We start from the raw sequence: 26,593 nt of genomic DNA, 5'->3' as shown, positions 1-26,593 counted from the left end.
CAGAACAGCAGCATCTTCTCAGTGGAGATGAACAAGAATTTCACCAATACAGTCACTGCTTGCACCCAGCCATCCCTGTGCTGGTTTTTCTCCAGAGTTATTTGGACCGTTCTCCTATTTTTCTCACTTCTCAAAATGTCTTGGCTTCCAGAATTTTCCTGCCTCACTGTTATTTCAGGCTCTTTGTCCATCTATTTTTAGCTTTCAGATTTTATATCCTGCTTTCTCCATTTCAATTTGATCAACATTAATCTTATTTTCTGCCTCAGTGAATTGAAATTAGACTATCCCCTTTTTTTCTAAACCCAAGAGCTTCATTCAGGAAGTGACGTCAGTAGAGTTTTGTTTCAGCTTTTATTAAACTCTTTGTTGAGTCTCACGTGCTGCTCCCCCTTCTCTAGACTCTTTTTTTTTTTTTTTTTTGCTCAATGCCTGTGAGAAGGGATCTCGGCTTCCTCGAAGGTGGGAGGAGCCTTACCAAAGCTTCCCCGATCCCCCACCCCATCTCACTTTCTTTTAACATTCGTTTTCATAATTACTTAAATTCGTCAATCAATTTATTTCTTAAACGATTATATATTTCAAGTCACATCAAAGACAGTAAGTATCCACCTCTTTTCGATGTGGCCGAACCAAATCCATCATCCTCACCGAAGGCACTGTCCCTCCGCTGCCCTTGATCTGCACTTCCATTATTGCTCTTAGACTATTCACTGCGACTTAAAGGCTTGTGCTCTAGAATCAAGCAGCATGTATTAGTGTCCAGGCTCCACCACTTACTAACCAATTGAGGTTTGGCAATTTATTTTTCTTTGAGCCTCAGTTTAATAATCTGTATAATGGTGATAAAAATATTTACCTCTAGGTTTTTGTAATGCTTCAATGAGATATTATAATGGAAAGCATTTTGGACAGGTGCTTATAATTATTTTTTTCTACTGTACCACACACAGTATGTACAACTTTGTAATTAGGGCAAGTAGTGGAACCTTTTTTTTTTTTTTTAAGGCTTGGTTACTGCCATTTCACTTGGACTTGGAAGACTTGTTTTTCTGGGTGAAGAAATGTTTTCCCTGTGTGAAGGTTTTATAATTATAGTCAACCAGGCTCATGAGCCTTGCCATTTAAAGTGGCTCCTTTCTTTTACCTATGACACTAATACCTACACCCTGGGAATAAGGACACTGAGTCATCTTCTGAGGTTCAATAGGATAACCACCGAAGTCCCTTTGAACTCTATATTGCCATGATTCCCTGGCTAAGGACGACAAGAACTTGACATGGACACTCCTTGGATTTCATCCCATGCAGAGGCATTCTTACTTCCTTGTGACATTGACTGAGGTTTGAAAGGTAAGTGAAAGGGAAGGAGGCACACAATGAAGTCAGCCATAGAACCAGTGTTTAACATGGTCATCTGAGAAATAAAATGAGCCTTTTTTAAGGTTTCCCAAGCCAGATCAGGAGAGTTAAACTGTGGAGTGGAGGGTAGTCTTATTTACTTTTTTAAAAAGACCATGAATATTAAAATTTATCAGAAAATGAATTCCATAAAGACAAGGGTAAAGGGATTTATTTAGGAAGGGAAAATGTTACCAACATAGACAGTTTCTGTGAATATGAACTTGAAATAAAAAGAAAGGATAACTTACTATTAACAGAATTGTTTGAAAATCATATAAGTACCAACATTAGCCCCATGATCCCTAATTCTAGGTCACTGTAAAATTATAACACCTTCATGGTATTCTTAACAGCTTTTTAGGAACTTATTAACTAAATATACAAGTTTTGATTTGGCCATAAAAGCTAGGAGAACGATGATTTTCTGAGATTAATGAGTAACATTTGTTTATTTGATTTACTTAAAAAAAAATCATTCTAAAATATGCTTACTGTCCTCTCCAGGATGAACTTTATATTGGTTCAGCAGATTGTTTACTGTTTCTTCTTTTTTTTTTTTTCTGTCTTCCCTGCTCAGTGCCCAACCCAAGTTCAAAGGCTGATGAGAGAGAGGATCTCATGAGGAGGTTTTACTCTAGGGAAAGTTGTTCAGTGAATGGGGTCTTGGCGCACAGAGAAAGATGTCAGGCTCTTTCTGGCTCTTTCTCAGCCTCGTTGCTGTAACTGCTGCTCAATCCACTCCTGAGGAACTGGCCAAGACATTTTTAGAGAAGTTTAACACTGAAGCTGAAGACCTGTTTTATCAAAGTTCACTTGCTTCTTGGGATTTTAACACCAATATCATCGATGAGAATGTCCAAAAGATGGTGAGTGCTCATGGGTGCATAGGGGTATTTGCTGCTTCTTAAAGGTTAGATTACTGCTCATACAAATGAAAAGGGACATCAAAGTGCTCTGAGCTGGAAGGTTGGATATTCGCCCCAGTATTTCTGATTTTTGAATCCTAAATGACTAAACTTAATTGACTTTGGGGTTCATTTGGAAAATTGTTACAAAATTATTCACTGGTCTCAGTCCAGCATCTCGGACACCAGTGCACATGCTACATAAAGTTGACACAATAATTCTCATCATAGTCGGGGTTTCAAAGCATTTCATGGAAATGCTATAAATTATTTAGATAATAATTTCCTCAATCCTGCAAAGTCAACAGGAATATGTAAAGACTTTCTCAAATAATATATTAACTGAAAAATGTAACTGGAGGCTTAGTGAAAGAGGTAGCTAGTAATTATCTAACCATGGATCGGGTGAGGCTGGACTTGGAAATTTCTTCCTTTGCTGTCACAGAGTTCTGAGGGACTTCCGAAGGTTACAGAATCCATCCGGAGCCCTCCAAGAAAAAATATAATTAAGCCACTTCTGACAAATCTCAGAATGCTCTGAGAAAGCAAGATGCTTTTTTCGATGAGTACAAGGGTTTAAGGTTTCTTTTCTCACGGATCTCAAAGCAGTATCTTTATACATTTAGTGCTGGAAATTGAGCAACATTATTTAAAAAAAGATTTTTGTGGCATTTTTACAGTAATACATTCTTTCAAATGTGTAGTTCAAAAGCTTATTTTTTTTTTCCAGTGATTAGTAGCTTGCCTGTTAAAATTAAATTACTGCCATTCACTTGACAGATCAAATCTGAGACCTACAGTCTCATTTGAAATCTTCCAGCGTTTTCTTTTTTTTCTTTTTTCCTATTTTTCTAACCTCAAAGAAATCCGGGAGATTTTGACAGCTCAGTATTGTCGCAGAAGATCTTTTTGTTGTTGTTGTTGTTGTTGTCCCATATTTTGGTCTTACCTCTTTTCATCTCTTCATTGTTGTTTTTCTCTCACTTTTTATTTGATCTCTGTTGGAGGTGCCTGTAGTGTGTTGGGTATCTGTTTCCGTGCTTAGCTGAATGGTACTGTTGGTGGCGAAGGTACATCAGCATCATGCCTCGGAGCTCTGGAACCAGACTGCCAAAGTCCAAATCCTAGCTCCACCGCTTTCAGGCTGGGCAAACTTGAGCTAATTAATTGACCTCTCTGCACTGTAATTGCTTTTTGTCTGTGAAAAATAACATAACGATCATATCTGCCTTATAGGGTCATTGTATAGATTGAATTAATTCAAAAATCAACCAGAATAGGGCTTGATGCTTGTGAGCATAGGAGAACAATAAGATATCATCGTCGTTAGTGTGAGAGGGAGTTATAGCTGTTGAAGAGATTTATAACAGTTCTGTCGAGTGCCCAGATGCCGAGAAGGATTGTTATAGAGTGAGATGTAGCAAGACTTACTGAAATCACCTCTGGATCATTAAGTGCTATCGCTTTTGAATTACAGTGGTTAATAAGAGCAAAGGACAGAAATGAAAGGACATAAATGAAATTGGCCAAATTGAAAGAAAGTTTGGGCCATTTAAAGGCACGTGAAAATATTTGAATGCAAGTAGCAAAAGAGGGGACAAATATCTCCTTCTTCAAGCAGTGGTGGAGGGTGCATTAGCGCACATTGGTGTACCTGCATGGGTTACCTGGGGAGGGGGGCAATGGGCAGGGAGGGAAAAGACCCTTCTTTCTACTCTCGTATCACATCTAGTGATATCCGCTAATGAAGCAGGCACTGTGGATGGTGCCATTAGAGGTACCAAGATGGGCAGGCTGCTGGCGGCCATCCTTAAAGATAGAAGATGTAAAGATTTGAGAAATGGAGAATGTTCCCCAAAAGAGAGCAACTGGAATGATTTAAGGGGATCAGAGAGCATTAGGAGGGAAAGCAGAATTAACTGTACAAAGCCTGACTGAAAAAAAATTAGTCTGAGATGGAACAAGAAAGGATAGCATGTTTACAATTGTATTGGCCAAATCTCTTCATACTAGGAAGGTGGTGCCTTTGAAAGCTCAACAGAGGTGAATTTACAATAAACAGAATGAGGTACCATTTACATTACAGGTGGTGAAACTGGTAAGACTTGTAAAACCAGGTGGTTTTTTTTTTCTTCCTTTTTTCCCCTTCTACCTCCCTCCCCTTTGGCAACCGTCAGCTTGTTCTCTGTATCTACGGGTCTGTTTCTGTTTCATTTGGTCATTTGTTTTGTTTTGCTTAGATTCCACATGTAAGTAAAATCATACAGTATTTGTCTCTGTCTGATTTATTTCATTTAGCTTAATTTCATTCCTTTTCATTACTGAGGAATAGACAAACTGGGCCATTCACTTATTTAAAAAAGTGAGACTTTAAAAACAATAAATGGGTTCTTGAAGTATTTAAGCAAATGTAAGGACTGTAGATCCGCTGTGGGTAAGGAAGTACTGGGTTAAGTGCTCTGATGGACCCAGATATTTACTTTTCCAGATATCAATGACCAAGGTTATATCATTTTGCATTGCCATCGCGCCGAAGGTGGTATGAGTGTGTCCTTCATCATGTGACTTATTTAAACAAATGCGGCAGTAGCAGACGTGATGCGTGTGGAGGCTTAGAATTGACTTGGACAATGGGGCTTATCTTTTGCACCTCTGCCTTTGCCATGAGAACATGCCTGCCCTAGCCAACTAAAGAATGTCTCTCATTCTTGAGTAGAGACTCTGCTGGGAGTAGTTATCCCAGCAGAAACTGATCCCTCAAAGTTGTAAGCCAATCTAGTCAAGATCAGCAGAGCTGCCTGGCAACTTCCAGTGATTCCAGGCATGTAAACAATAAGCACTTATGCCGCCGAGATTTTGGTTGTTTGTTATGTAATATTATAGTAACAATAGATAATACAGGAGGGGAAATTTGGGTCATGTTTCAGAGTTGGAATCTTGGGCTTGCCAGCCTGTGGATCTGACCTAGCATGGTGATTTTTAGATCAAATTCTGAGAATATACCTTAAAATTATAGAAAGCATCAAAATTTGATCAGTGTGGTATCCTCAAAGCTCCCTACTTAGGCGAATTTCATCAGATAGAGATAAGGGGAAAAGCTTGGTTCAAAACAGGTTTCCAAATAGTTCAGAAATTCAGTGAAAATTAATTCCCAAACACTTGTCACGAATTAGATAATAAATTGCCCCCTTACTTTATAGCATATCCAGTTCTCCTGTCTGAGATCGAATATTTACAATTAAACTGTAATTATCTTCTCAGTAAAATGATATTATTACTTTTTCTGCATTGCCTCTTCTTTGTAAGTTTATTGTTGGCTTCATTTTCGAAATGGGGTCCTTTGTAAATCAAAGGGAATTTTTTTTTTTTGCAAAGTCAGAAGCTGTGTAGCAACATAGGAGGTCCCTAGACAGTTATTCCTGGAAAAGAGCAAAAAGGTCCCATTGCAGCAGAGGCAAGCCGGGTCATTGTTCTAGTATTTGGCAGTAACTAGGACAGCTGCCGCAAATGTCTGTACATGCAGCTCAAGTGGGTGTTGAAAAATGCCCTCTCAAAGCCCCAAAGCTTCCTGAGAATGCTTCACAAATATTTTTTGGTGAGAAGCTGTGAAGAGAGAGCAGGAGGCTTGTACTTACCCTTCAGGGGCTCTCTGGGCCTTCTTCAGCCCTTTGCTGCTGGGGGTCCCTAGAGTCCTTGGGCATGCCTGATTCCTGAACCTGTTTCCTTGCCTTCGGGGTAATTTTAAACGGCTCTTATGTACCCAAGGGGAATGTAGACTTCATTCCTGTCTCTGATGAGTCGTTCTCATTCTCTCTGACATACACAATTATCTACACATGGGTTAGGAGGTGGGGAACGATCACTGTACTGGAAATACAATGGAATTCAAGAAATGTGATGCTATTGTGACTCTCCTAACCTGGCTGTGAGACCTTGGCAAGTCGCTTGTTTTTTTGTCTCTTGAAATGTAAGGGTGTAGATGGGTACAGCAGATAACAATTGTGAATGAATATGGTCCATGTGCAGAGAATTAACGCGAGTCTAGTGCATTGGAGGCCTTGTTCATACTACTTTCCTTTTGTCATGAAAACTTGATAATGTCCCAGTTTTGCGATGTAATTTTGGTGAAATTAAGCTCGAGCAACTCAAAATGACATGTTTATGCCCACATTTCACACGATTATTCATTGATGTAAGCATTCGGACAGGTTGCCAGGCGACCCCCAGCTACGCCCAAGGAGGATAGTCTGGTGGTCAGAAACCGCCACTACTTCTTCGTGGATGCCAGGTAACTGGGAAAAAGAGCGTTACATCAATTTGGCTAAATCCTTTGGTTTGGAGCAGTTGTATGGAGGGGTCAGACCTAGTTATAGGATGTAGGGAATAAGGTGATTTTTTTTTTTTTTTGCTTTTATTATTGCAAGTTTTAAACAACAGCTTTATTGAGATATAATTTATGTACCATAAAATTCACCAATTTAAAGTATGCAATTGGATGCTTTTTAGTATATTTACAGAACTGTACAACCATTACCACCATCTAATTCCAGAACATTTTCATCACTCCAAAAAAGAAACCATGTGCCCCGGAGCAATCGCTCTTCCTCTCTCCACTCTCAGCCCTGAGCAACCACTAATCTGCTTTCTGCCTCTGCAAATGTGCCCGCTCTGAACATTTTAGATAAATGGAATCAATAGGTGGTCTTTTGTGACCGGCTTCTTTTACTTTGCGTGTCGTGGCATGTAATAGTCCTTTGTTCTCTTTTATTACCAAATAGTATTCCATAACATGAATTTTTCTTTACTTTTTATCATAAAAATTTTCAAACATGTAAAAGAAGAGAGACCAGTGTATTAAATCTCCTAGTACTCATCACCCCGTTTCACCAATTATCAGCCCTTCGACCAATCTTCTTTTATTTTTCTACTCAACCCTTACATTTATTGGATTATTTTGAAGGAAATCCCAAACAGCAAATCGTTTTGTATGTAACTATTTCACCTTGTAACTCTCAAAGTAAGAATTTTTAAAACAACCTTAACGATACTACCATGCCAAAAACTTAACAATAATTCCTCGGTATCATCAAATATCTAGTCGACATTCAAATGCACACTACTGTCTCATATATATTTTTAAATTTCACCTGGTTTATTTGAATCAGGATCTAGCAAGGTCTTCTCCTTCCAATCGGTTCGATAGATGTACTTTAAGTCTCTTTTAATCTATAGAGTCCCTTTCTCGCTTTTTTTTTTTTTTGCAATTTATTTGTGGAAGAATCGAAATGTTGGTCCTATAGAAATTCCCCCTTAGTGTTGTTTTACATGCTCTCTTTTCCCCTTTATTTCCTGTGCATGTATATTAGATCTATGGCAGAGGTCAGAACACTTTTTCTGCAACAGGCCAGATAGTAAATATTTTGGGCCTTGTGGGCCCTCCCACCTCTGTTCAACTCAGCCATAGTAGACTATGCAGACTATTTAACTGTCATCTAATGCAAAAGCGGCCATAGACAATACATAAATGGATGTGATTATGTTACAATAGGATTTTATTTACAAAACAGAAGGTGGGCCAGTCCTCATCTAGATACTCGATCCACTCAGGTTTCACCTGTGAGTTATTCAATAGGCTTGGGAGTTGAATTTACACTATTAGCATGGTGCAGGAATATTGAGCCAAGAGATTAACAAAAAACTAGTTCAGGTCTCCAGAGCTCTGGGATGGAACAGTATGTCCTCAGGGGTCAAAATGCAAGGCAACGTAATGTCATATTTTTTTATGATTTAAAGTATAACATTTGTAGTATGGTAGTGATAAATAATAAAATGTATCTTCAAAGTTCACATATGCAGTATAATAAAAATGTTCTAAGACTGAGAGGCCTTTTGGGGATTGTGAGTTGTTTCCAAAGTAGATTGAGAATAAAATTATTCCTATAATTCGGTTTCAAAATTTTACTGAAATTTTGCTTGATAGTAAATCATCCTGGATTGGGTGAATAAGGGCAGGGATTGAGAGGTGAGTGGTGGGTTGCAGAGATGACTCTGTGCTGTAAACCAAACTCTTTCTATAGGTCTCTCCTTGCCACTCATGCATGTTAGAAGACTAGAATGTGTCGAACACAATCTATGCTCAATGGGTAAAGAGCGTTATCTTTGGAGGTAAATAAACCTGGGTTGACATCCTGGTTCTTCCAATTATTAGCTGTGTGAGCCAGGGAAAGTTACTTACCCACTCTGTGCCTCATTTTGCTCATTTGTGAAGTGGACAAAATCACAACTACCTCACGATATTGTTTGTGAAGATGAATCGAGAAGTAGTTCCTGAGGGATTGTGTGAGCTCGATAAAGAGATAAATCATTTTTCGTTTTCACTGCCACTTCCTAGCGTTCACAGGATAAAAGTGAAATTCCTTGGCCTGGAAAGTATAATCATGCCGGGCATCTATACTAGTTATCTATTGTGTACAAAATTACCACCAGCTTAGCAGCTTAAAGCAACACACGCTTATGAACTCACAGCTTCTGTGGGTCAGGAGTCCAGGGAAAGCTTAGCTGTATCTTCTGCTTCTGAGTCTCATAGGTTGCAATCAAGTTCTTGGTCTCACCGGCAGCTCGATGGGGGATGAATCCACTTCTGAGCTAATGTGGTTGGTGGTAGCTTGACATCCTTGTATGCTGCTGGACTGAGGTCCTTAGTTTCTTGCAGAATGTCATCCAGAGGCCATCCTCAATTCCTTGCCATGTGGCCCTTTCCACAGGGTGGTTCGCAACGTGGCATCTTGCTGCATCCAAGTCAGCAAAGGAGACAGTCTTCCAGCAAGATAGAAATCTTATATAACATAAACATGTTCAACCTGTCACTTTAGATATATTCTACTGGTTAGAAGTGAACCATGGCTCCTGCTCACACTCAAGGAGAGGCGATCACACAAATTTGTCTGTATTTCCATTAAGTCCACTCTGAGCTTCATAGTCTCTCCTTTTAGAGCATTCATCCTTGAATCCTGGTCAACTCATCCATGTCACAGTGCTAAGGCCACAGATTACAGGGCCCTACAACATGAATCATCTATGAGAATTCACTTCCAGTCTGGGGACAGGACCCTTGGGAAAACCAGGCACTGGGCCAGAAAGAGAGTGACCAAGAGTGGCTTGGTCACTCTTAACCTAAACCTTGACCTTCAGCAAAGTAGAAAACTAAACCACTCAAGAAATATTAGATGCTCCACCAGATGTTCTCTGGACCATATCTTCCGTCTTCTGTTCTGTTTAAGCAGTGTCATTCTGACTTCAGTTTAATTTTTTTGTCATTTCAGAGTAAAGCCAGGGCCACATGGTCTGCCTTTTATGAAGAACAGTCCAAGCTTGCCAAAACTTATCAGCTAGATGAAATTCAGGATCCCGAACTCAAGCTACAATTACGGATCCTTCAGCAGAGTGGGTCATCGACGCTCTCAGCAGACAAGACCAAAAGAGTATGTGAACATGCTAGCACTGATCCCAAGAGTTGAAATATTTGGGGAATATTAAACATTAGTATCTTGCATGGCTGCTTCCTTTATCTGCAAAGAGTGTAATGCTGCTATTAAAAAGAACTCTGTACCTAGGTAGGGTGAGCACATAATTTATCATTCATACTGGAATCCTTTTGAGAGTGAAAGAAGACACTGGTAATAATTATGTTAGGACACAGAGTTAAACCGGGATTGTCTGGGCACACAGTAGTGTATAGGGACACCCTCTACAGAGGTAACCTTCCTGAGGAATACACCTAGTCTGTGTCTGTGGTTCTCAACTGGTGGTGATTTTGTCTCCCAGGGACATTTGACAATGTCTGGAGACATTTTTGATTTTCACAACTCGGGAGGGATGCTATTGGCATCTAGTGGGTAGGGATGCTGCTAAGACAGCCCTCAACAACAAAGAATTATCTGGTCCAAAATGTCAATAGTGCCAAGCTTGAGAAATCTCATATTGTAGTGTAATTCTTCCCCACTTTCATTCTTGATTCTCCTCTGCAACCTCTTTAGCAAGTGACTAACGACCTCAGCTCAGATTGCTTTAGCGATTGGAAAGACACTCCCCCCACTGAGCAGTAAGTGCTTTACCTCCACTTTGTTCTGCCTTCTAAAGCCAAATTGCTCTTTCTGATAATAGTCTTTAAGTAAATGAAGGTAGAAAATTTTTTTAAAAAACTAGTCTTTTGTTCTCTAGTCTAAATATTCTTCACTCTGTCAATTTTCCCCTATATAATTGTTTTGAGTCCCCTGATCAGTCTCAGTTGCTGTCTTCATTTTGTCAATATCCTTGAACTGAACACAGCACTCTGAGTTGGCTCTGGTCTGTAAGGAGGTAAGCAGGAATGTGACATTCTGCACACTGTACTCTATATTACTAAGACAGTCTAAGACTATATTAGGGTTGTTTTTTTTTTTGACAAATTCCATGCTTGGCTCATGTTGACATCACTGTCAATGAAGTCTCCGAATCCCTTCTACCAACGTTGCTCTAAAGTGATACCTTTTAAAATTCTATTCTTAGGTGGCTAGTTTGTCTAAATTCAAGAAAGCCTATATTCGCCCCCTGTTAAAATAACATCTCTCCTCTCATTTCTCTAGCCAAGGAGTTAACAAACTTTTCTGTAAAGGGAAAGATAGTAAATATTTTAGGTTTCGTGGGCTGTATTGTCTCTGTCACAATGAGTGGACTCTGCTATTAGGGTAGGAAAGCAGCCATAACTAATACATAAACAAATGGGCATGGCTGGGTGCCGATAAAACTTTACAGAAATGGGCAGCAGGCAGGGTTTGGTCTGCAGATCATAGTTTATCTAACCTATTGAAATCTTTTTTTATCTAAAATATTTGACTGTTTAACATCAAAGCCTTCTTTCTCAGTTGCTTATCCTCTGGAACTCTGTGTTCTAATCTGCATCTATAAAAAGAAAAAATGCATGATAAGAACAAAGATGAAACCATATGGCACATATCTTCCTACAAGTTGATATTTATTATTCTGCATTCCTTGGATTTAATTATCCAACTATTTATTTAATCCACTTTATCTTATCCATTCCATGCTTCTCAAACTTTTTCACAAAGACACCATGAGAAACCTTGTCTATAGGTCTCTTAGAGTCTACACAGACTTGATCTAGCTTAGGTGGAACCTGGACATTGTATTTTTAAAAGATCCCAGGTAATTCTAGTGTGTAGCCAGGATTGAAAACCAGTGAAATGCATGTAAGAGCTTGAAGTGTTCGGGGAGAGGGGAGACTCAAGGATGCATGAATTCAATGGAGAGGAAGAAGGGGGAGATTGGAAAAGCAGATAGAGAAAGAGACCATGAGGGGTTTTGTGCCATGAGAAGGAATTTGGGTTGATGCCTTTGGACTATGGGATCTTACTGAAGTTTTAAGTGTGGGATCTAGTTCATGTTTTAGGCTAATGACTCTAGTAGCAGAGTGCAAGAAGAGAAATAGGAGAAGGGGAAACAGGGCCTTCCGTCTGGTGCTTCTTAAATCATCCGTGGGAGAGAAGCAGTTCCCCCTCCCTCCCTCTGTTTCTCCTTCTCTTCCTTTGTAACCAATCCATCACAGATCAATACATGGTTAAGTTCACTGGTCATGTTCCTAGATATCGTGGAAATAGCAGATGGTTTTAAAAGTTTGTAAACATATATCCTTTTAATTACTGTACTTATCACAGAATGGAAATGAACCATTTGCTGACTTCCACTGATCCATGGACCGTACTTTGAGTAGCACTGCTTTAGTCGGTTATCTTTACTCTCCTTTACCTGCAAGATGAAGTTTAAATTTTTCGATATGGCATAGAAGGACTCTTATGGTCTGGCTCCTGCTTACTTCTCCATTCTTATGTCCTCCACTTCCCTCAAGCAGCACCACTACTCTAGTTTCCTTCGACATGTCAACGCTCCGTCTTTCCCAACATCTTTCGCCATTTAGGCTTTGTTCTCTGTCTTTCTTCTCTACCTGACCAATTTTCACTTCTCTTCCAAGACACACCTCTAATGTCCCCTCCTCTTTGAAGCCATTCCTGAATCTCTAGGTTATATTTACTTATTGATACCACTCTTCCCCATACTGCCACATTACTTGTTGGTGGCAGTTATAGCATTTGTTACTCTATTATGTAATTATTGATGTCATGGCTGCCTGTCAGAATTGTCAGAGTGTCAGACATAGTAGATGTTTAATAAATGTGCACTCAATGAATGCTGAATTAAATAACAAATGCACTTCCCCGTGCATGAGTAAGTGAGACATGCTTTGGGGATTTTGGTAGATCTGTTTACTTCAGTCACTCCACATATATTATAACGTGCTTACAAGGCTCTGTGCTAGTCGATAATAGGGAAATTTAACTGAGATAGTCCTGCCCTACGTAAAGGAAGATACTTGGCAAAGGAGATGTGAACTGCTGTATTTTGAGGCATAAAAAAATCACATGGCCAAAAAAAAAAACTTTATATTAGCATTCTCTTGAGCATTTTTCCACTTTTAACATTATTTATTATCTCTAATTTGCAGTTGAATGATATTCTAAATACAATGAGCACCATCTACAGTACTGGAAAAATTTGTCAGCCAAATAATTCACAGGAGTGTTTGTTACTTGAACCAGGTAGGCTAATAATTTTGAACAGTGATTATGAAATTTACTTTTTTATTCCAAGTTTTAAAAGTCAGATCGATGTTGGATAATGACATTGTGCCTTTCAGATAGATAATCCAAAGATGACAAGATTCCATATATGTGTATTTCAGTACGTATATGAACTTTTAACTTTTAACAAAACTTCATTTTAAAGTCTGTCACATTAAAGAATTTAATTAAGTCAGTAATTTAATGATGTCAGTGCTTTATTTTCTATGAAAAATTATTTAGAACTATAATAAGGATGAGGAAATTAATGAATCATGAGATTTCATTTTGTAGCTTTATGACCTTGATATCTGCCTGCCCTTTGAAAGTTCATTTAATTGTTTACAAATAAAAATTTTACAAATTCACATTCCTTTCCCTTTGGGTGCTTTGCAATCACAGGTTTGGATGACATAATGGAAAGCAGCAAAGATTACAGTCAAAGGCTCTGGGCTTGGGAAAGCTGGAGGTCCGAGGTTGGCAAGCAGCTGAGGCCATATTATGAAGAGTATGTGGTCCTGAAAAATGAGATGGCAAGAGGAGAGAGTAAGTTTGCTGGTCTGTAGAGGTCCTGAAGCTCTCTTTGGGGCTATTTCTCATGAATTACCAAGGTGACTTTTTGATATAAGAGCTATCCCTAAATTAATGATCATCTGCTGACCAATTCATGCTGCCTGTCTCAAAGAAAAATCTACTAGAGAATAAGGGAAGATGAACTGACATTCTACAGTTAAAAAGCTCAGGACTGAGACTCAACTACAGGGCCTCGAACAAATCAGTTGCGTGGAAGTTCTCAGGCTCCCAGGGGTTCCCGAGGTCATCTGGGCATTCAGTAGGGATTCTATTTCTCCGAAATGATGAGAGACAGAGACACCGTCTCTCACCTAAACTCCCATTTAGCCACAGTTCATTTTCAAGGGACTTTTGTGAGTTTACCTCAGGTTGGTGTCACAGATTTAGGCTAATAAAGTCTGCAAACATATTTTAATAATTTCTATTTTTACATGCACATTGGCAATGGATGATCAGGAAGGTGAGGATAGAAATAAATATTTGGATGGAAGGATGCAGTGATAAGCTACTGTCTCCAGCTTGCCTACGGCTTGAGAATATGAGTTTAAGTGCAGTGAAAGTCATTTAGAAACAACAGATGAAAAATATTTTTTCTTACTCCACCCCAGGAGGTAGTGAATCACCAAAGCATAAAGTTATTCATAATGCCATGGTTTCAGCTCATTACGCAAGCAAGAGAATAAGTTAAGAGATATGGAAAATCCTCCTCATGTTAAAATTTTTGGGGGCCACATGATTTGAGATATGCATACAGCTGCAGAAAATAATGGGTTTCCAGCCTAAATCAATCTGATTTTTTTCTTTCTGTGACACACAGGCCCACTGTGGCAATGTCTGAGATGAGTTGGGTTGCGTTTGAAAATATAAAGCCGTGAAGAAAATGAGAATTTAAATACTCAGATCCAATCACATGTTTCAAAGTTAAACATTCAGACTGACCTGTAGAGAAAGTAGAGACCCAGGGTTAGGAGACTAGGAGTGGGCCTTTGTGCCTTACCAGTTGCGTGACCTTGGATGAATGATTTAACCACCTAAGAGCAGGCTGTTAATCTGCACAGTGGCTATTATAATAACCTCAGTCTCGGAGAGTGTTTGCACTTACTAGATGAGACAATGCATTTACTTTTCTGGCACAGAGCAAGTACAAGTGTTTAACAGACTTTAGCTAGTGTTATTATTCATTTACATCTCTTTGAGTCGATATTTAGAAGGGTAATAAAAATGTGACAGGTCTTTGGATTTTTTTTAACCTCCTGGCAAGGCTAATCAATGTATACTGTGCTTTATCTCTTTCTCTCCCTTACATTCTTCTCTTTCTCCTTTTAAACAACAGATTATGAGGACTATGGGGATTATTGGAGAGGAGATTATGAAACAGAAGGGATAAATGGCTCTGCCTATACCCGTGACCAGTTGATCGAAGATGTGGACCGTATCTTTACAGAGGTAACGGGGGAACTGTACAAAGAGACAGGTGTTGGGGGCGGTGCATGGGAAAAAGGGATGATGACCAAAGACATCTGGCTTGTTCTTAACACACTGCTCAGCCGTTCCCAGGCCTCGTAGTTATGGAATATTAGAGCTCGAAAGGACTTTGAAGAATAACAGGGCAACTCCTACAGGTGATCGGCTTCGCCCTGCTTCCCTCCCCTTTTCAGCCATTAACCGGCGATTACCAACAGCAAGATTATAAGAAGGAAAGATTATAGGAAGGAACAGATTTTTAGATTATAAGAAGGAATGGTGTTTGCAAACTACCTGGGGCCCGCACTGGCTTTCTTTGTTAGCAGAGCGATAGCTTTCTCTTCCTTCCCTAGGAAAATCAATACCACTGTTTCCTTATCATTGACTAAGGAACGCTTTATGGGGAAGGGAGAGAGAGCCCTATGAGTAGAGGTGTCCCATGGACACTTCTTAATGTCTCCCTCTTCCTTCATTTTGATCTCCGCATCTCCCCCCCTTACCCCTGCGTTTCACACTTCTTACATGAACTACTCTTCACAGCCATAGTGGGGCAGAGAGCTATCAAAAACGAAAGCAATACAAACGACCCTCCCCCACCAAAGAAATGGGCAAAAAATTTGAATAAATACATCATCAAAGAAATGGCAAATAAGCAACAACTAAAACCATTTTATTAGGCAAATATAAATTAAAAACCATGATTAAAAGCCACTACACATTACCAGAATGGCCGTGATTAAAAAAGACTGATAATGCCAAGTGCTGGTGAGGATGAGATACTGGAGCTCCCATAAACTGCTGAGAGAAATGTCACATGGGGCAGCGACTTTGGAAAATAGTTTGGCAGTTTCCTAAAAGTTAAACACACAGTTACCATATGACTAAGGTATTCCACTCTTAGGTGTCTAAACGAGAGCTATGAAAATGTATATCCATACAAAGACGTACACACGAATGTTCCTAGAAGCATTATTCATACTAGTCCCAAACTGGAAACAACACAGTCATCCCACAACTGGTGGATTTTACCCATAAGATATTAAATGAAGCAAACTCCTGATGTATTCATACAATGAAATACTACTCAGTAATAAAAAAGAATGAACTATTGATATATCCAATAACATGGATGAACCTAAAGAGAAGCATGCTAAGTAAAAGAAGCCAGACACACAAGTTCATATATTGTATGATTTCATTTATATGAAATGTCCAGAATAGGCAGACCGTAGAGACAGAAATCAGTTCAGTGATTGCCCGGGGCTGGGAGAGGGAGTGGGATCAACTGCGAATGGACACAAGGAAATTTTGGGGGGTAAGAAAATGTTCTAAAACTCTGTGGTGGTGACAGCCGCCAGACAGTATAAATTTACTAAAACTTGTGAAATTATACACTTAAAGATGGGTGCATTTTATGGTATGTAAATGATATTTCAACTTAAAAAAACAAAGTCTATGGCCATACTACCCTGAAAAAGCCCAATCCTGTCTGATCTTGGAAGCTAAGCAGGGTCGGGCCTGGTTAGTACTTGGATGGGAGACCACCTAGAAAGACCAGGCACTGTAGGTGTAAGAAATAAAAATAAAATAAGGGATTATAAGCTGACAAGGTCCTTGGAATCTGTGAGGTCAACCAAGGGTTGCCTTGCCTAAAAAAAATTTTTTTTAATAAAAGCATTAAAAAAAAAACATACAAAGGAAGTAGGTAGCATCTTAAAAATGAGTATTTTTTGTACCTGTTTTCACTTTGGGGACTGTATTCTTCCAGGTATGTTTATTGCTGTATGCAGGGCGGCTAGTCATCATCAATATCTGGGAAGAAGGGATGTTTTCAAACTCCCCAGAACATTTGAGAGGAGAAGAAATTAGAATTTAGGGAAATTCTATTTGTCTAAAGAAGCTTCTACTTTTAGTGTTGGGGATTGGAAATTGAAGTAAGCTTCTCTTGGTCTTAAACTTTCTTCCCGGGCTTTTCAGATTAAACCATTATATGAACAACTTCATGCTTATGTGAGGACAAAGTTGATGGATGCCTACCCTTCCCATATCAGTCCGACTGGATGCCTCCCTGCCCATTTGCTTGGTAAGAAATTCTAGGGAATAACTTTGCTCAATGTTATTTCTACCAATAAAGTTGTTTTTGGGAGTGAGATTCAACATACAACTTTTGAAAAATTCTGTGAATGGAATTAGTAACATTATAGAAATCACGTTTTGCAAGCATTGTCTTCAACAGAAAAGCCATTTTAAATTGTTCTCTACCGCATTACTTTATTTTATACATAAACAGTTATTATGTTGGCCACAATCCAATGATAAAAGGGTTATTTAAGATAACTAGAGAAGGAACTCCAAGTTCAATTGAAAGTGGAAATGGGGGGAAGTAAGTCTTATTATTTAAGTTGGCTGGCTAAGCTCTTGAGGTGGAGTTTAGAATTTTGGTATCTTAATGTCAGAGGAAAGAAGCTTGGTAGGCCGGATGTGGTCAGCCATAAGAGCAAGGCTTTCTAGAATTAAGATATAGCCCAAGTGAAAGTTTATAAGTTCATTCTAAACTGGACCAGTTACTTTTACTGTAAACTGTTTGGTTTGGAATCATATGAGTAATGAATGACATCTTCATCATGAAGGAAGATGCCTAGATTAGAAGGAAAATCAATCTTCCAAGAACTTTGGATTCTGCTGTGGGGCCTTTGTAGGCCATGCAAAACCAGGGGCCCTTTAATGAGCCTTCCAGTTTCCCTCCAGAGAGTGGCTATCCTCCACTTCCCTTTCCATCACCCCAGAAGCTGAGGCCAAAGAAAATATTCATGTTTGAAAAGTTCATCCCATGCATACATAACATTCTTGCTACAGTCAAACTAAGTTACTGGTAGCTAATTCTTTTCCACGGCTAAGCCTCTCTCTCAGCAGGAGAGAATATGGACAAAGGACCTGTGGAGACTTTTTACTCCAAAACAGTGTATAAATAAATACTCTCTACAATGTCTTCGGCAGACATTCTTCAGTAATTCAGTTTCTGCTTAAACCTGCCTGGTGTGATATGCCTCTTTTTTCCTTCTAAGGTAGACTAATCTGTCACTACATGGCACTAATTATAAGAAGGTTCTACCTTGTGTGGAATTGAATCAACATCCTCTCTAATAACTTCTATTAATAATGTCTAATTCCGTGTTATGAGGTTACCCACGGTATTTCTATTCTTCCACAAGATGGGCTTTCAGATATTTGTAAATAACTGTCATAGAAGACATAACATAGTACCCGGCACAAGAATATGTACTCAGTATATTTTAATTTTATTGTTATCATCATGTATATACTGTTTTCTTATTTTAAGTTAAATGTCCTATACAGATTTTTAACCACTCTTTAAGATCTCACTTTTCTAATTTCCTTTGGACAAGCTATCCATTGTTGATGTCCCTCTTCAGATATCATGCCAAGAACTGAACTGTTATCCCAGATGAGGTTTGACCAGAGTGGAGTAAAAAGGGCTGACTTTGCTCTAGACACTGTAATTCTATTCATTTACATTAAGGTCCTGTTTGGGTTTTAGAAGCCATGTCATACTGTTTATTGGGTCCCTTTCGGCTTTTTACATGTGGATTGTTTTTCAGCTTGGCATCACATATCACATATTTCTATAGTGGATAGATGTTTCTTTAAAATTTAAGTGTAGAACTTAAAACATGAGTTTATTGGCATATTCTTTATGTAGTTATGTTGTCCCATTCCTTTAGTGTCAGGATTTTAGTCCAGCTATTAGATTGATTTTTTCTCGATCCATCTTCCCTCCTAGAGTCTCTGGCTTTGAAACCCAACTTAACATTTATTTGAGATGTTTGAAATATCACCAGTTAAGTGAATTACTATAGTATAGTAATAAAAGTAGAACGTAGTCACTAGTTAGTAGAGATTCCAGATTGATGATCCTATGTGATCTCTCTTGAATCCAACATTAGGGATTACCTACCATTTAATTTGTAATATTTTGTCCCTTGGATGGTGGATTATCTGAATATATTTCTAATCTATAGTAGCAATGGCGTTCCGTATATTTAATAAATTGTGTCTTTGAACTGTAATTCTAAATGGGAGAAACTGGGATGATTCCCTAACAAGTTGTGCTTAACTACATAATCTTTTTACCATTTTAACCTTTTAGAGGAGAAAGAAAAAAAAAGGGAGAGTTGAAAATTTAAGATAAGAGAAGAGAAAAAGAGGTAGTGAAAAGGAAGTGAGACTGGATTAAATCTAGAATACTGTATGGCCTGTTTCTCAGTCTTACCTAATGCACTATGTAAATATCATGTCTATATTTTTGCTGTCTTTGTCATGTGTTAACAAAATCTTTTTTTAAATAGGTGATATGTGGGGTAGATTTTGGATAAATCTGTACCCGTTGACAGTACCTTTTGAACAAAAACCAAACATAGATGTTACCGATGAGATGGTGAACCAGGTAGGAAGAAGAGGCCTTGAAAACCAAATCTAACTCCTCGGCTTCATTACTTTTCATACCATCTTTCTCTTCCTTTCTTTCGTATTTGAAACCATGTGAAAATAAAAAATGTCAAGCTAATTTAAATTTATTTCTTATGTAGCTATCTTTTCATGGAAAAGGTTTACAGTGTCAATGACATCAAGTACCTTGAATAACAGGTAGGGTATTGATCTTACTGAGTGATCTTAAAAATGGAGATGATATAGTTTTCCATTAAGCAGTAAGATGTGGAGTTATCAACTGGTTGACCTCACTCTTTCTAAAGTTAGTCATTGCTAAGTAATCAGTCAGTAATCTCTACATGAATAGTGAAAAAGAGGATATCATTAGAAGATGTTTGCATATTTAAAAAATTATTATTGTTGAAAACAAGTCTTTAAAATTATTTTTTAACCACCTTTCTGTTACCATCTTGGCATAATCGTTTAAATTCTTTGTGTTCCCTTCTATTGATGAAATCAATTATATACTTTTAGATAATTATATCATTTTATAAAAGCCATAAAGTTATAATTATATATTTTTCTTCCTTCAGGTAAGAGTCTACATTCCTGGGTAGAATTCATAGTCATACTTCAATTGACTGTAAAATTTCTTCAGATGGTTCTAGCATCATTTACTTTACACTTCAGACTTTGCTGGACTCCTGCTTATGAGCAGTTTTAAATCTGTAAGCAGCAATGCGGTGGACATCTTCACATAAGGAAAGAATCCACAGTTGAATAAAAACGTGAAGGCGCAAGGGCCTCCAGGCTCTTGCAGCCGTTCTAACCCCATTTCATAGTTGAGCAGCAAAAGAGGCCCATCTTTATGTTGCCCCTTAGCCTATGTACAGTGTTTTTACACCCATCATCTCTCCTAATGTTATCTTTACAGCAAACCTATGAGACTGTCGGGATAGATATTGTGATAGTTCCATGTCGTAGGTGAGAAAACTGAAGTTCAGGTAAATGACTTGCCCAAAGCTACAGAGATAGTCAGTGGCAATGAAGGTTTGAACTCAGAACTTCTAATATTTCCAGTCTGGTTTTCTAGTCATTCATTATTCATTCAACAGGTGTTAACTCGGCTTACTACTCTACACTGTTTTGATATACATTCATTCTGCATAACAATGCCATACTCGTTAATACCAAAATTGTATGACATTAAGCCTTTATAGGTCAATAATTTAAAAAAGCCATAGTGTCATATCCTATTTCATATCCCTGAGATTGACATAGAAGAAAAACCGGACTTGATTGTTCTTTGAGATCGGGAAGTTTTCAGTGTTACTAAAAGTGATTCATGAAGTATCTGCCAATTATACAAACTCAGTTTGCTTTATGTGGGTCTCATCTCCAAAGAAGTCTTGATCAGCTCTAGGGACTGGCTCCAGAAGAGTTTGCTAGATGGCAGAAACCTACTGCTGCCCCACTCCAGTTCCAGAATATTCAGAAGTTCACGTTCCCATATGGAGTATGAAGCCAAGGCCCAACTACACATTGGCTACTGGGTCACATGTGTACCTTTTTGGTTCCAAGAGCTCATGACTTCATGCCCACGTTATTGTTTGTGTCTTCCACTGAGCCTAAAACCAGGGCCTTGCCCCTTGAAGGAGCTCAATCAATGATTGTTGGCTTGAGTTAGTTTTTAGCAAAGAGGTCATCGTTGTTTATGTTTATATTTGGAATATAAAGAATAAAGACAAAAAACAACACACAATGTCACTCAGTCTGTAATATTTTTGTGCATTTCCTCATTAGGATTCTACTATATAAGTGGTTTATATTCTCATTTGCTAATTTATTCATATTTTCCAGTCCACAAAGTCATTATTATTTATTTAATCATTCTAGTGGTTGTTTCCACTTTTTTCCTTATTAAAAATCAATTTACATGCTGTACACCTTAAATTTACACAATGTGATATGTCAAATATATTTTAATTAAAAATAATAATAAAGGAAAATCACTTCAAATGTAATTCGTGGACCTAATGTCTGAGAATTTCCTAGGTTAGTTCTCTAGAGAGAGTATTACTGAGACAAAGATTATAAATACTTTGAAAACTATCCATACATGTTGCCAAATTGCCTTCCAGAAAGGTTATGTCTATGTACATATCCAACAAAATGAATATTATTATTTAATGCTAGAATTGAATGCTGTTCTTTATTTTTTTTTTCCAGAACTGGAATGCAAAGAGGATATTCAAGGAGGCTGAGAAGTTCTTTGTGTCTCTTGGCCTTCCTAATATGACTGAAACATTCTGGGAAAAATCTGTGCTAACTGAGCCAGACAATGACCAGAAAGTGGCCTGCCACCCCACAGCTTGGGACCTGGGGAAAGGTGACTTCAGGTAGCAAAACTGATACTTACATAGCTGATACTAAAATGGGAGACAATGGAGGCAAGGTCAAGGATGAATTTGGATTCCTTCTCTGCTTCTCTGAGCACAGAAGAGATGACTGAATTCTCCTTGAACAAGAGCCGAGAGTCCATGAGAGCACATCTGCGCTTTCCCAGAAAAAGGGGATTGCCAGCGGGCCCTAACTTGAACTTTGACACAATTTGCCTCATTTGCAATAACATGCACTCATTAGAGTTGCATAGACATGGGTATGGTGGTGCCCTCATTAGGAAAGTTTGGATGCTCGTATTTGTGGAAGATGGATGTGTGAATCAGAGGCATCAACCCTCCCCTCCATGTTTCCTTCTAGCAAGTGAGACAGGACAGGTGAATAAATAAGCTGGGATGAAAGGGAGAAAGTGGCATGCGTCATAAGAGAAACACAGGGAACACTCTATGAGGAATTGGAAGAGAACTCACCGCACCTGGAATAGTGGGTAGATCAGACAGGGCTCTTCAGGAGTTCTGTGAATTGGACTTGAAAGACGAGAAGCGTTCAGACAGACAGAGCTGGGTGGAAGACACTGGGATGGGAGAATAGCAGGACTGAATGCAAAGAGACAGGACCTGGCACTGTGTCCTGGAGTCAGCAAGTTTGGCTAGAATACGGGGCATATGCACAAGGGTCTGTGACATGGCAGAAAGAACATGGGCTTTTGAATCCTAGGTGTTACTTAATGACTAGGCAAACCTTGGGCAACGTACTTAATCTTGGGTTTCAGTTTCCTGGTCTATAAAGTGGAATAGTAATTCCCAGGTTGCAGGTGTCTCAGGTCGGGTTCTCTAGCTTGAGATGGGGATTCTTGTGTGAGTGCTGTGTTGAGGGGGAGCGCTCAGGCAAAGGGGAGCCAGGGAAGCAGGATGGGGCAGGGGAAAGAGATAAGGAAGGGTGCCGTCTTGGTTGCCCCAGCCTGATCCCATGGGGCTCTCTGGAGCATAATTGTACTGCAGAGTTGGTCACAGCTGGAGACCAGGGGACTGGCCTTTTGTACCAGCCCCCTGTTAAGTCAGTCTTTGGCTGTGGACTGCCCCCAGAGTGTGGGGGAACACAACCTCCAGGTTGAGGCACCTCACATTTCTCCAAATGAAATTAAAAAGGAAGCAGCTATTGGTCTTTAAATGGCTGTGCCTTGGGTGACCGGGAGATGGGTGGATCCACCTGCTAAAGTAGATCTGGGCAGGGTCTCAGCAGGGTCAGAGAGCAAATAGTTTAGGCTTTGCTGGTCTCTACTGAAACTACTTAGCTCTTCTCTTGTGGCAAGAAAGCAGCCCTAGACAATACGTAAACAGATGGGTGCAGCTATGTGCCAATAAAGCCTTATTTATCAAAACAGGTGGTCAAGCACAAGCCATAGTTTACTGACTCCAGGGCTAGAGTGAGGCTTAAAAAAGAAGAGGTATATGTGAGTGTCCCAGTACTGGATCTTATATACAGGAGACATTACATACAGAGTAACTATTCTTATAATTGTTTCAAAAGAGAATAGAGAAAAACCAAGTTAGAAAAGCAGATTATGCTGGAGTGTATAAAGGAGGTTGAGTTTATTTATTTATTTATTTATTTATTTATTTATTTATTTATTTATTTTGAGTTTATTCTTAAGCAGTGGGGAGTTCTTAAAGGGTGTTTATTAGGGAGATGACACAGTCAGAGTGGTAGGAAAATTAAGTTGGGAACCTACTGGAATATGACTCCTACATTTACCTGAATGAAATTGCTCTTGCCAAGTTGAAAAGGACCACTACCTAACTGCCAGATGCAGTCCTTATTTCACTGGGTTAAATATGGGTTACGGCATCATTAGATAACATTTACAAGTTGTCTTTGAAATGCTGTATTTCATTGGCCTCTGCATTGCCATCCTCTTCCAGACTTTAACTTCTCTTTCTGTCTCCTCTGAAGCATTTTTCTCTCCCTACTCCGTATGTACTGGGACCTCCTAGTGCTTTGTCTTTGGCCCTCTTTTCTTGCTATTGTGCAGCTGCTTCATGGCCCACCACATTTGCTCCCTGACTTACATACTAATGATTCCCAAATGCCAATTTCTAGCCCCTTCTCCTACCGCTTCTCTATCCTGGCTATACCAGACTGCTTGCAGTATCCTGAATGCCACATTCTTTTCTCAAGCCTTTCTCGCTGAGCATCTCCAGGAATGTCAACCTCTTATCCCTTCCTGCGATCTACCTGGCAAACTTCTGTATGTTGATTAGGGTCCAGATTGCTCATCGCATCCTTGGTTATGCCCTTCTTTGTGCTTCTAGGAAACTGTGCCTGCATTCACTCATTGTTATGCCCAAAGTCACATCTGCTGATCACTCATAAAGTATTTGTCCCAGAATTTTTGTAGTAGTAGACTCTGCTTGTTTCTTTCTATTAGCCTGTGAGCAGGAAAACAGGATTCTGCCTCGCCCATCACTTTATATTGAGCACCTAGTACAGTTTCTCTGACATAAAAGGTGGGGCCTCAATATTCATTGGTGAATAAATCTTGGAAAGATAATCCATGCTACCAAAATCTCATACAACTCTGCTGTGATGATCAAAGGAAATTCAATGGCATTCATTTTAATCATGCCCATTTATGTGCAGGATCATCATGTGCACGAAGGTGAAAATGGAGGACTTCCTGACAGCCCATCATGAGATGGGACACATCCAGTATTACATGGCATATGCCACACAACCCTACCTGCTAAGAGATGGAGCTAACGAAGGGTTTCATGAAGCCGTTGGGGAAGTCATCTCTCTTTCTGTAGCTACACCTAACCATCTGAAAAACATGGGTCTTCTGCCACCTGATTTTTATGAAGACAATGGTATGACATTTTTTGTATTGCTTATTTGGGGGATTTTTTAGTCAGATGTGGGCAAAGGTATTTATTTTCATGCGCAGGACATATTTAATTTCCACATAAAAAAGTACAAGGTATTTATGGGTAACTTGGAATTGCTACCGGTAAAAAAAAATTAAGTATTTATCACAACATGCCAATTGTGGTTTTGTATCTCTCAAAAGGGCATAAGAGAGGTAACTGAATAAATGGTCTTGGGACTCCAAGAAACATCTAATGGAAAACAGGCCCACAGAACTGAAACGGCTTACCCAACATCACCTAACTAATTAGCGTCAGAGTTCTGACTGGACCTCTGGTTCTTGGTAAAAAATTCCCACAGCCTTAGAGCTGGAACAGATTCTAAAAAGCATTTTGCAGAGGAAGCAAATTGAAGACAAGAGGGAAAGTAACTAACCCAAAGTCAAAAAGCAACATGGCAGAATCAGAACCAGAGCCCTAATCTAAAGCTTTTCCCATAATATTATGTGAAGTAAAGGGTAACTTGAAATATGGGAATTCTTTAAAAACAGAGGTCAGATATTTGGTGACGGACAGGAATCTTTGGACGGTGAACACACAACGCAATATATATGACGTATTGTTGAATCATACACTCGAAACTTATTTGATTTTATTAATCAGTGTCATTCCAATAATTTTAGTTATGAAAACAGTGGTGGAATATCAAAATTGGAAGGGACCGAAATGTCCTGTTCATCCAACAGAGGCATGAATTTGCCCCTGTGACATCCCCTCAAATCCATGCTATTCTTCAGAATCTTTGCCTGAGGCAGCCTGTTTCTCTTTGGATGGCTTGGACTTAACAGAATATGACAAATGTTCACAAGATCCAGCTTCTTCAGCGAGGATGCCATAGCTTTTGATTCTCCCTTGTAAAAGAAGGATACTTAGAGCTAAATATGTTCTTCTCTTTCATGTATTTCTGTCCTCTCATTTTAGTTATTTGAGACGTAAACATCAGCTGTGCTGGTTGGAAGGTTTGGTCAATGAGGTCAAGGTCATGAGCTTCATTCTTGTGTGGGCAATTCACTTTGCCTTGATTTCTGGCCCAGATCTTGGTGATCTCATGAGGGCCTGGGAGTAGGTCAGTGTAAAGCCTTAATCATGTCTGAAAAAGTTCCTGTAAGCAGACCAAATAGGAAATGGATGAGCATCCTCTCATGAAGGGGGCAAAAAAGGAGAAGGAGTTCATGGTAATCACACCTGTTTCCTAATTTTAAAATTTCATTCTCAAGTCAAGTAACAGACAACTACTTGTTCTATCATTAAAAAAATATATATTTCCTGACAGCATGCAAACATGGTCGAATCAGTAAAACAGTACTAAACATGGTTAAACCTCTGGTTTGAAAAACTCTTTCTTTGGTTCTGCCCTTAATGTTAAACAAATAAGTTCTTTTATTTTTTCTCTCTCTCTCTCCCTCCTTCCTCTCTTCCTTTCTTCTTCCAAAAATATTCATTGCGTACATACTATGTGCAAGGCATAGACACCAGAGATAGAGTAGTGTTCCAAGTAAATAATATCCCCCTGCTCACAACTCAGTGAGCTTCATTTGTACACTGGAGTGAGTTCTACACCTTTTTTTACATCACTGATAAAGGATAATAAAATAACATAATTTGTTAAACTGTTTTAAACTCAGTTAAGAAGATGTCCATATATTTAAAGTCCATTGTACTTCTAATTATCTAGTAGATGGTTTCCTCCGGGGAGGCTCTTTTTGGTTTGTTTGTTTGTTTTATCACTCTATTGTGCTGGCTTTTGGCCACATCTGTTTTTTATTTTTATTTTTATTTTTTTTAATAATGACACAGAGGG

The 26,593-nt window shown here is 38.9% G+C and overlaps 1 protein-coding gene and 1 pseudogene across 1 annotated transcript in view; both read left to right on the top strand.

Moving 5' to 3' along the window:
• Positions 1-1,120: 1,120 nt before the first annotated feature.
• Positions 1,121-26,593, top strand: part of ACE2 (angiotensin I converting enzyme 2) — a 39,621-nt gene continuing 14,148 nt past the window's right edge. Inside the window, exons 1-10 of the mRNA XM_016118926.2 lie at positions 1,121-1,353; positions 1,982-2,270; positions 9,632-9,790; positions 12,868-12,961; positions 13,385-13,528; positions 14,889-15,001; positions 16,997-17,102; positions 19,387-19,484; positions 21,698-21,867; positions 24,509-24,735. Of these exons, the coding sequence (XP_015974412.2) occupies positions 2,085-2,270; positions 9,632-9,790; positions 12,868-12,961; positions 13,385-13,528; positions 14,889-15,001; positions 16,997-17,102; positions 19,387-19,484; positions 21,698-21,867; positions 24,509-24,735 (1,297 nt within the window). The 5' untranslated portion in view covers positions 1,121-1,353; positions 1,982-2,084. The remainder of the gene's footprint in view (positions 1,354-1,981; positions 2,271-9,631; positions 9,791-12,867; positions 12,962-13,384; positions 13,529-14,888; positions 15,002-16,996; positions 17,103-19,386; positions 19,485-21,697; positions 21,868-24,508; positions 24,736-26,593) is intronic.
• On the top strand, positions 16,471-16,589 carry LOC118608241 (annotated as a pseudogene).

Source organism: Rousettus aegyptiacus, unplaced genomic scaffold (assembly GCF_014176215.1).
Source record: "Rousettus aegyptiacus isolate mRouAeg1 unplaced genomic scaffold, mRouAeg1.p scaffold_m13_p_9, whole genome shotgun sequence".
NCBI lineage: Eukaryota > Metazoa > Chordata > Mammalia > Chiroptera > Pteropodidae > Rousettus > Rousettus aegyptiacus.
The sequence above is the reverse complement of the archived record's forward strand: the minus strand, read 5'-3'. Positions and strand labels throughout refer to the sequence as shown.